Source organism: Protomyctophum bolini (genome assembly GCF_963924005.1).
Source record: "Protomyctophum bolini genome assembly, chromosome: 6".
Classification (NCBI taxonomy): domain Eukaryota; kingdom Metazoa; phylum Chordata; class Actinopteri; order Myctophiformes; family Myctophidae; genus Protomyctophum; species Protomyctophum bolini.
Window position 1 is genome coordinate 46847783 of NC_137867.1, and position 11802 is coordinate 46859584.

The following is an 11802-nucleotide window of genomic DNA, read 5'->3' on the forward strand; positions in this document are numbered from 1 at the left end:
CCCAAAGGACCACTAGGGGTCCTTGTTGAGGGAGTTCCAGGGGGTCCCCAGTGGTTCCCAAAGGACCACTAGGGGTCCTTGTTGAGGGAGTTCCAGGGGGTCCCCAGTGGTTCCCAAAGGACCACTAGGGGTCCTTGTTGAGGGAGTTCCAGGGGGTCCCAGAGATAGAAATGCTATTAAATGGGGGGGTCCGTAGACTAATTAATGCATGTCAAACCTGGGGATCCTTGAAATTAAACGGGTTGAAAGATCACTGCTAGAGACATAAAAATCTTCTCTTATGGAGGGGGGGGGGTCCCTGGCATATATCTTCAAATGGGGGTCCGCGGGGCTGATTAGTGTCAATCTGGGGGTCCATAATTGGCATGAAAAGGTCTGCTTTAAAGTACAATAACCGTGTAGTAAGTCCACAGTGAAAGTAGCATGGTGGTGTTGTTACTCGTTGAAGGCGTGGGAGGATAAGCTGATTCCCAAGTGTCACGTTGGACACTTGACAAAGTTCACAGGACAGGAAACATCTGTGTACTGTAGGCTACTGTACCTCAGGCACCAGAAACAACACTAAAGGGATAGTTCACCATACAAAAAGAAACATCTGTGTACTGTACTGTCCCATATATGGGGCCCTTCTTTACTTCAATGAATTCAATATTGGAATATTATCAGGAAATCTGATAATATGAAACAACAAAAACAAATCTCTGTGAATTCAAGGCTTCATTGGGGTGAGTAAAATAATGTTTTGCAGTGAACTATCCCTTTAATTTGTGTGGTTTATAAGCAGGCTGCATCACCTTCACAGAACAGAAGGATTTCTATCTGAACTGGACTCACAAGGTGAGGTATGTGATTATTGTCAACGAACATTTTACATTTTAATCAAGTTAGTGATCTTTGGGACAAAGTCTTTAAGCTAAACTTAAGGTATACTCTCAAAAGTGTTGAGTGAAGTCGCTCACATGTTAGGAACGCTATTGTTCATTGTGTATGCCAGGAAACAGACTTTCTTTATGTATAAATATTCCTGTTTTGTACGTTATTCCAAATCAGTGCACTTTTAGCGCTATATACAAGCCGCTATTTGAAACAATAGCCGATCTACAAGCTCACAAGGCGTCTCGAGGAATACGTATATTACTTCTTCCTAGTTAAGTTAGTAACCACTGGTGTAAGAAGTCATTTGTATCATAAGTATCAATATCACTACGTAGAAATTGTCTGTTTCAAGTAAAAGTTCGATATTCAAATTTACTTTCGGCATGCACTTGCTGTAGCCTACTTTAATCTTTTGAAAGTAGCATATCCAACGCGTTGCATGATCCCATCGCGACGTGGTGTGAGCTTGTGATCTACAAGCTTGTAGACCATCTATTCTCAAATAGCCCAAGTATCCTATATATTAAGTTAGAAGTGGTATGTTTGGAATTTTTGGAAATAATAATGAAAATAAACTAAGTAACTATAGAAACTAAAATGTTCAAATAAGTATAATGCATTAAAATATTTGACTGATAAAATGTAATGGAGTAGAAGAATAAAGTATTGCAATTTGGAAATACTCCAGTAAAGTAAAACTGCCTCAAAACAAAAGCCTATATTTAAGCAGAGTAATTGAGTAAATAGTACATATAGTTACTTTCCAACATTGTTGGACCACAGAAGTTATAGTATGATAAAAAAGTTACAGTAATTTGATTCCCTCGTGTTTTCCAGGCGTAACCTCAGAGGCGGCAAAATGTCAAGGGAGTGTTTCTTCATTTCCTCTGTCCTTCTTTTGGTCAACATCTCTCTTGGTCAAGATCTCAACACCACTCATGGTGGGTAGGATGTTATTTAACCCATTTTGGTGTTTTAAGCACTATATGTTATACTTTAGCTATTGAAAAATAGCAGACTATACGAGCTCATAGCGCGGCACTCGGTGCCGTGCTATGAGCTTGTAGATCTGCTATTGAAAAATCGGGAAAATGTGGGGCAAACCTTTTAATTTATAGAATAGTCTCATGTCTAAATAGGTTAATAAACAGAATGCTAGGTTCATGGTTTACCCGGTATCCTGTAGGTCCAATGTACACAATGCTATTTTGATAGTACATCGTTTAGAGTACTGATGCTAGGTTCTTGAGTTACCTGGTAACCCTATATATATAGTTTGGATTTACAGATTGTTATTTTGACAGTATTATTCTTTTGAGTTTACCTGCGTGGATTCTAGTTTGTATCTGTACATTCTATGTAGGCCTACTGTACGTAAACTTGCAAAGAAAAACAAATGCCCCCAAAGCGTGCTTGAGTACAGTCCATAATACAGCACTGAAGTAAATGTACTTGGGTACCACGTATACTGTCCATCACTAGCCTGATTACAAGTAAGACGCGCAAACGCGGGAAGCGAACGCAGCTCGTACATATTTGGGTTTTTTAAAGATTTTGTTAAGTTTTATGTGGACCTGGCCCCTTTTGTGCCCATATATGGAGCTGAGTGATTTGTTTGTGATTGATGCAACACACTCCATATTTGGACGTATAGCTGCTTTGGGGACTCCTTATATGGTTATGCGACACACACACACACACACACACACACACACACACACACACACACACACACACACACACACACACACACACACACACACACACACACACACACACACACACACACACACACACACACACACACACACACACACACACACACACACACACACACGATCTGCTAGGTCTCATAGTAAGTGCTCACTGCGTTCGCAATCAGACTGTAGCTTTCAGAGAGTGGGCGGGGTCTTTGGGCTGGATCCAGGCTATAGTCCAGAGACCATGTCACTGCTTGTTTGGGTGGTTGTGTTCCAGGCTTCCAGGACGGACACATGAGGCTGGCCGGGGGCCCGTCTCCTAGCGAGGGCCGCGTGGAGGTCTTCCACGACGGCCAGTGGGGGACGGTGTGTGACGACGAATGGGACATTTACGACGCGCACGTCGTCTGTCAATATCTCAACTTCTCGGAGGCCACGTCCGCTCTTGAAGGAGCAAAGTACGGTGAAGGTATATTCTTATTTTTACTAAATGTGTCTGCTGTTGAGAAAGTAAGTGGTTGATTGATTGATTGATTGATTAATTAACAGTTTGTAGAATGGGTACATTTCAAAGAAAGTACAGGCCAATACAAAATCTGCTACGAGGATAAAATAAAACCAGAAAAGGCACTTCTTATTAAGACTTAATTGTTTACATCAGGGTGCTCCGTTTTCAATGCACAAGACATTTAATTTAAAGACATACATATAAATATGAACGTCTATGCAAAATAGGTCACGGACCTCACGGTACACATCCATTGTGTTTTTCATGTGTCTGCTGTTGATGAAGCGGTGTATGGTGAAGGTAGGCCTGGCTATACATTCACTATTCTTTCACTCAACGTGTCTGCTAGACAGAGAGCAGCTAGGCAAGGGTGCCCAAAAGGTAGATCGTGATCTACCAGTAGATCACACATGCAGGCTGTGCACATCATGCCACATACTGGAGACCACATGCCATGCCCCTAAAAATACATATCATTTAAATATAACAAGTGTTTTTGGCTTGAATTAAGGTGACTTGATTGCTTGACATCAAAAAAGTGCCTGTCAGCTCAAACCCACAACGCAAGACTTTGTTTTCAAGAGTGTTTGCGCACAGACGGCATGCAGTAGCATTATAAAGTTATAATTTTTTTTTCAATATTATTTGACAATTAGGCCAATGTTTGACCTTTCCTGTCTTTCTTTTTGAGCTATTAAAAAGGTGTTAAATGTACTACCGGTTAAGTGAAAGTATAGCAATACCACAAAGTAGAAATACATACATACTCATACTCCCATACATACTGTACTGAACAAAAAGTACCTCGAAACTGTACTTAAAGTACAGTACAGTAGTTTTAGTTACTTTCCAGCAGTATTTAATGGTACTACTACAGTAGAAGGCAGCATTGTTTGTTAAAATGTGGTCTGGTGGAGACCCCCAGTGGCCTAAATATACCATCAAAATCTGTCCCACAACTTTAACCCTCTTTACATTGGCCATTTGATAATAGCAGATTTACAATCTCACTCATGTTGTGAGCTTCTATAGTTCTCATGCTATTTCCCCAAAACATTTTTAATATGGATTTGTTTTTTTTTATGTCCGGACAACCCGTCCAGGACAGGCTTCAAACGCAATACATATTGATATATTATTATTATTATTATTATTATTTATTGTTTTAAGATTTGTTTTAGGCTTAATTGATAGATACAAATGAAGAATGACAGGAAAAAGGGAGAGAGAGAGAAGGGGAGAGACACACATTAAAGGTCGTCATGAACAGGACTCGAACACACAACGTGCTGTCAGGTCAGAGCCTGTATGTGGGCACACGCCTGGACCACTAGGCCAGCGGGCGCCCCATAGACATATTAATGTAGGGGTCATGTACATCGTACAGGACAAGGTTTGAGAAGCACTACAAACTATACAGTATAATGATGGATGGTTGATTCTTTTTCATGGAAACAATTAACTCTCATTGGACGACGATGTTCCCTCCCTGGCTATATAAGGTACTGGTCCAATCTGGTTGGACGATGTTAAATGCCGTGGCGACGAGAGTGACCTATCCCTGTGCGAGTCTTCCGGCTGGGGGGGCGGCAACTGTGGTCACGGAGAGGATGCTGGAGTGATCTGCAGTCCAGGTTAGATACGTGTGAACATATATATCTCTAAACCAGTGATCTGCTATTTTCAGTGTAAAGTGTAAAAACAGTCGTTATGACGGCATCAACGCCCACCAAAATACATTTTAGTCGACTAAAATCTTATGACATTTTGTCGACTAAAACTAGACAGAAACAGCAAAACATTTCAGGTGACTAAAATGTTACTAAAACTACTGCACGACTAAAACAAAAATAGAAATGTGCTGCCAAAAACAACACTGCCTTCACATTGTTGTGACTCTCTCTCTAGTGCCAGATCCATGGAGCAACAGCTCTTTGGAGAACCCCACCACGCACCACGCGGTGAACCACGGCACCGCGCTGCCCCACCTCCTGGGGGCGCTGTTTGACAGCGGCCACGACTGCAACCTCCTGATCGCCGTGTGGGTGGACGGCGACGAGGTGAACAGCCTCTGTGTCCATAAGCTGGTCCTGAGCCTGGACCCGGTACTGAACGGCTCGCTGGCCCACCTCCGCATCGACGTCACGTCTAACTGCAGCCACTACGTCGCCAGCTTCGTCAGGTAATACGGAAACAGGCAACGTGCAGGGGTGTGTTTTGAGGGCACTTTTGGACAGAAATGGCAAAAATAGCAGATCTACAAGCTTGCGTTGAGAGCTTGTATAGATCTGCTATTTTCTGCGCGCAACCCCGGTGCTCTTTAGCTATAGTGGAGATGCGGTGTAAGTTTGTAACGACATGGATTTTCAAAACAGATTTGTAGAAGTTCAGGAAAAAGGGTAAAAGGGCAGTTGTTTTACAGACGGGTAAAAGGGCAGTTGTTTTACAGACGGGTAAAAAGGGCAGTTGTTTTACAGACGGGTAAAAGGGCAGTTGTTTTACAGACGGGTAAAAGGGCAGTTGTTTTACAGACGGGTAAAAGGGCAGTTGTTTTACAGACGGGTAAAAGGGGCAGTTGTTTTACAGACGGGTAAAAGGGCAGTTGTTTTACAGACGGGTAAAAGGGGCAGTTGTTTTACAGACGGGTAAAAGGGGCAGTTGTTTTACAGACGGGTAAAAGGGCAGTTGTTTTACAGACGGGTAAAAGGGCAGTTGTTTTACAGACGGGTAAAAGGGCAGTTGTTTTACAGACGGGTAAAAGGGCAGTTGTTTTACAGACGGGTAAAAGGGGCAGTTGTTTTACAGACGGGTAAAAGGGGCAGTTGTTTTACAGACGGGTAAAAAGGGCAGTTGTTTTACAGACGGGTAAAAGGGCAGTTGTTTTACAGACGGGTAAAAGGGCAGTTGTTTTACAGACGGGTAAAAGGGGCAGGGGCTGAAGCCCCCTTTGATGTCTATGCGTGCTGCACGTCCCTGGTAACACAAAGGCCATTCTCGGCCAGACTGATTCCGTTCGGGTCAATCCCTGAATTCATCGTTATTTTATTTCTATAATAATAATGGCCGCTGCTGATCTCAATCACGGGTCGCTGTCTAATCAATCATTGGTCCATGGGGGGGGGGGGGTCATTGAGAAATTAACCTTTTCAGGGTATCAAAGTCGCATGATTCGAATTTTCCGGCGAAAACAGCCAGTGTATTCTATTGGTTCACAGATCTTTGCTTTCAATAATCACTGGCTCCCTATTGGTCGTCCCTTGCTTGCTGTACACGAACCACAGCTGACTGTATATACTGTACACGAACCATAGCTGACTGTATATACTGTACACGAACCATAGCTGACTGTATATACTGTACACGAACCATAGCTGACTGTATATACTGTACACGAACCATAGCTGACTGTATATACTGTACACGAACCACAGCTGACTGTATATACTGTACACGAACCATAGCTGACTGTATATACTGTACACGAACCACAGCTGACTGTATATACTGTACACGAACCACAGCTGACTGTATATACTGTACACGAACCACAGCTGACTGTATATACTGTACACGAACCACAGCTGACTGTATGTACTGTACACGAACCATAGCTGACTGTATATACTGTACACGAACCATAGCTGACTGTATATACTGTACGTTGCAGGTACCTGTACACCAGGCAGATCAACATCACGTCGTCGTCCCTCCAGTGCATCCACGGCATGGCGTCCGACTGGGGCCTGAAGCGTCTCCAGGAGGAGACGGGGCAGCTCTACTCCTGGGTCCTTCCTCAGGACGCCACCTTCCAGACGCAGCTCTCCCTGTACGAGTACTCGGTGCGCGTGGCCAACGGGGCCATGCAGCGCGCCTGCCTCCGCTACCTGGCGTGGAACTTCGAGGCGCTCGTCCTCTCCCCGGCCTGGACCGCCGTCGGGAGCGGCGTTCCCCCGGCGACCGTGGACGCGCTGCTGTCCCGCTCGGACCTGGTGGTGCCCAGCGAGTCCTTCGTCCTCCGTGCCATGGAGAGCTGGGAGGCCGCCCGCTGGGAGGAGGTCCGCCTCCACCCCGCCGCCACCCCGAGCGCCACCCAGGACCGCTTCGACCTCCTGAAGCACGTCCGCTTCCCCATGATCCCCGCCGAAGACCTGTACGGGCTCCACAGTCCTCGCTACGTGTACGGGCGGATGCTGGGGTTTCAGTTCGGCGCCCTGCGCTTCGGGGAGCTGCTCGGCGAGCTCGTGGCCGCCGAGCGGAAAGCGTGCACGACGCCCAGAATCTACACGGGCACGCCGTGGAGCTTCACCTTCGACTCCGAGGAGGCCCAGGACTACCGGAGGCGGGGCTTCTTCTTCAGGAACCAGACGCGCCACGACGTGCTCGGCGGCGCCTTCAGCACGCCCGTGTACGGAGACGTGGGCTGGGCCGCGGAGCTGGCCTTCCAGACCAAGGACTGCACCTTGGCAGACAACACGCGCCGCGACCTCTGCGTGTCGGCGAGACTCGCGCGAAGCGACGACGACTGCAACCGGCCGTCCCCGGGAGCCGCGAAGCGCGTCGTCTTCGAGAACAAGCTGGTGCTGAGCTGCGCGGGACGCTACGTGTTCCACGTGGAGGATTTCAACAGCGGAGGCGTGGCCGTCGTCCCAGACATCCGGTGGGCTGCGTATCCCTGCAGCTCCACATCGCACGGCCACCAGGTAGTGGTTCGGCCCAAGTACACGGCAGCGCTCAGTGGCTCTGAGGAGGAGGAGCAGGAATGAGGTCATTTAAAGGTATATTCAGTGATTTCACTCAAAAAAAACCGTAGGTTTCGTTTTTGGCTGTGGGACCTAAGCCTTTCGTCCAATCAGGATAGAGAGTCAAAAACGAAACCTAAGGTTTTTTGACCCCCAGGGGTTAACTGGGGGACAGGGAGGAACTCCTTATATGGTCAGCACACTCTATAGTAGAGAGGATTATCACAACAAAACAAAAAAATAAGTGATATTTGAATTAAGTGAAATCACTGAATAAACCTTTAAGATGACCGTTCAGTTGGCTATTATTATAGGCTACACCAGGGGCGGCAACCTTTTTGACATGAAGTGCTATGTTTTCATTTTCTTGATAATCAGTGTGCCGTATCAACATTAAGTTTAATTAAGTCACCACATTTAATGTAATATTTCCATCTGATTTTGATTGTCCATATAGGCTGTACATATAACCTTTTCATGTGGCCTATTTTCTTTCACACAGACTCAGAGCCCATATAGATATTTTATATATATATATATATATATTTTTTTTATTAGTAGTTTTATATTAGTTTATTGTTCACCATGGAGACTACATTGTTAGGTTTTGATGGTTATTGTGACGTTGCATTTACCATTACGTACTTTTGGTTCCCATGTGACCAATAATCTGACCATACACTGACTGCAGCTCCTGGCTCTAATTATTAATCAGATGTTGTATTCTTTATCAATATAATGCATGCATATATACTGAATAAAAATGCTCTGGTATAGAACATGCTTTACTGATTTGTGTTTGTTATAAATCAATACAACACTAAGTACAGTATTCTGTCGGGTGGAAACCCGACAGAATACTGTCCAAATACTGTCAAATACTGTCCAAAAACTGTCAAATACTGTCCAAAAACTGCCAAATACTGTCCAAAAACTGGTACTTTTCAGGATTCAAATTTGTAGGCCTATAATTAAACGTTTTAAAGACGAGAGATTACCAATTCATTGTATATTCCTTTACAGAAAAACTCACATAAATGAACCATCTATTCAGGGACATTTTGAAGTTATTCTAGGCTACCTGTGACACAGTGACACAGTGACAGTTCCACTTCCAACAACAACAAAAAAAACAACTACAAACAATAACAAGTGTCCATGAACTGGCATGATCTGTCACAAATATACAGTTCTCTCACCAGCTGTCTCTCCAGCATTTATATGGCTGCACCGTTCTGCTCTGCTGTTTGTGTGTGTTGCTCCTGTTTGGATGCACACTGCTGTTTCTCATGGAGGTCTGTGTGTTTCCTGTGTTTGGCCAACGCCCTACTCTCAGGTACAGTGAATGCACTGATGCTGATTAGTGAGGCAATTGGGGAGTGACTCTGAGTGAGTGACAATCAGCTGAGTGTCAGTGGCAATGATTGTCAGTCCAGATTTAACCCTTTGCTCTCCATTTCTCCAAGTTGACTTCACAAGGACTGATTTAATTCCGGCCTACATTTTGATCTGACACTTAAAACGGCACTGACTGAGCTATATATACATGTAGTTACACAGCTTGTCCACAAGATGGTGCCGCTTCATTACAATACTTGAGCGATCAAATCAAACAGTCATTCCCTCCACTGCTCCACATCCATCCAGCCTACCTGAACTTGTGTCAGTCATAAAACGTTCTGTGACCTCATCACAATTTAAAACGTATACAGGCTACATGTCAGATGTCATCCTGTCCTTAGAGGGCATGCTTGTGCAAAGTATAACTGCGGCTGCTAATTATCCATACAGACAATTCCGAAATATGTAGCCTGTTAATTGTCTCTCTGTCTGTCTGTCTGTCTGTGGTTCTCAGCTGTGGAGAAGTGACAATAGAATATAAAAAAAGAATAATAAAAAAAGAGAAAAAAAAAGAAATGACAAAAAGACGATTGCTGCATCAAAGCCAGATATACTGTACTATAAAAGCTGGTGAAACATTGGTCGATCTATACAAGCTCATGCACAACACCTATTTTCACAATATTTATCTATACATGAGTCAAACAACTTGCTTCATATATAGTCCGGCAGTCGAGGTGGACGTGTGGGGGAATTTGGTAGGCCTGGCCTATAGTATTTTTTATTGGCCTAAAATATTGTCTATATACATATATTCATGAATCCACTTGCTGACCGGCTGTCGGTATTTGGATCTTTTTAATATATGGTTTATTTAAAAATGTCAAAATGTCAAACTTTCCTTTTGCTTAATTAAGTAGCATGTGTTGTGACATGTCATTCAAACTAGTGGGTTTTCATGATTCTGAATCCATCCATTCCAATCATTAGTTTTGCACAAAATACACACTCCTTGGGCTAAAAACAGCGATAAGCCACTACTTGCCCAAAAGTGCCCAAAATATGCTGACCTCATCACATGGTGTCATGATGTCGTCGATAAGGACACTTTAAACAAAAGGCAGCCGGACTATACCAGGCTTCATCTGGACCAGGGGCAGGCTATAGCCATATAAGGCCTAAGGCAACCAGGTTAGTCACCCACATCATGTCACATGGGCTGGATTTATAGTAATCCATTAACTCGTTCATTCATATAGACTGTCTTGTTATACTTAGTAATAGTTATATAGTTGTTACCTGCGGCCATGAAGGACTGATATTGTGTAGCAGTATATATATAGCTTAACGAATAATTCAGCCAATTAACGCTTTGCGCGAGCGCGCGCGCACACACACACACACACACACACACACACACACACACACACACACACACACACACACACACACACACACACACACAGAGAGAGAGAGAGAGAGAGAGAGAGAGAGAGAGAGAGAGAGCTGTCCGATATAGACTATAAGAAACTTGTGCAAATGCAACAAATGTGATCGTGTGTGTGTGTGTGTGTGTGTGTGTGTGTGTGTGTGGTCGGGCGCGCGCGCGTGCGTGCGCGAGCGAGCGAGCGAGCGAGCCAATGAGGATACGCTCCTAAAAACGCACTGGACACGGCCTCTCTCTCTCTACACTACGACGTCACTGTTCGAGCTCAGCCAATCCCCTTGCCGCGCACAGCCCCGTGCACGTCTGCCCAGCCAGCCTGACGCGCTGTCCTCTCAAAGTTTGGACTTTTGACGCAACAGACAGAGGAAACAGATGGGCTTTTATTATCTTCAAAGACTGCCTTGAAACGACACACAAATCTTTTTTTTAATTTTTTTTTATCCTCCTTCGATTTAATGCAAAGCTCTTTGAAGGTGAGCTTGAAGAAGGGACGGCATGAATGCACATCCTATCCGCAAGTTTAATAGCCCGGCATTTAATATGTTTGAATTAAAGGACTTTTTACAGGCGGTTTTACCTCATTTAATGTGAGTGGACATTGAGGTATAGACTTTTGATTTGATAGTGTGAGCCTATCGTTTTTCTGTTGCGGAGCACTTTTTCCTCCCCTTTCCCCGTATATCCTATAAACCGAATAGCCTTATACCAGATGCAGAAGAGTTGGGGGCGATTTTCGGACACCTGAAGAAGAAGAAAAAAATAAGTTTTTGTCCCGAGTTGAATCCACTTTTAACTTTAACCCAGAGACGAGCTGAACCGGCGCCCCGAGGAACCAAGTCAACATCTCCCCCTGAAATAGCTCTCTCTCCACAGACAGTCCGCGTGGACGAGTCGACCCACCCGGTGGTTCGTGGTTATGTTAGCCGTTGGCCAGATGGACGGGTCCCGCCAGAGCGCCTTCCTCCTCAGCACCCCTCCGCTGGCCGCGCTGCACAGCATGGCCGAGATGAAGAGCCAGCTCTACGGCCCGTCCTACCCGCTCTCCTCCTCCGCCGGCCCGGCCTCGTCATCCCCCGCCACGTCTCCCAACCCGGGCGGCATCGCGGCGTCCTCCTCCTCCCCGGGGATGAAGACGTCCACGGGAGGAGGAGGAGGAGGAGGAGGAGGACACAACCACCACAACCACAACCA

The 11802-nt window shown here is 45.0% G+C and overlaps 1 protein-coding gene across 2 annotated transcripts; it reads left to right on the plus strand.

The window, feature by feature from the left end:
• The first annotated feature begins 793 nt into the window (after positions 1–793).
• LOC308316821 (galectin-3-binding protein A-like) lies at positions 794–8602 on the plus strand. 2 transcript variants are annotated; one of them, XM_080765611.1, is made up of 6 exons: positions 794–837; positions 1714–1817; positions 2854–3045; positions 4587–4718; positions 4993–5266; positions 6752–8602. In XM_080765611.1, the coding sequence occupies exons 2-6, from the start codon at positions 1736–1738 to the stop codon at positions 7845–7847; spliced, it is 1776 nt and encodes a 591-aa protein (XP_080621737.1). In that variant the 5' UTR covers positions 794–837; positions 1714–1735; the 3' UTR covers positions 7848–8602. The 2 variants fall into 2 exon arrangements, with proteins under 2 accessions (XP_080621737.1, XP_080621738.1); XM_080765612.1 differs by having other exon boundaries at positions 800–842.
• The last annotated feature ends 3200 nt before the right edge of the window (positions 8603–11802 follow it).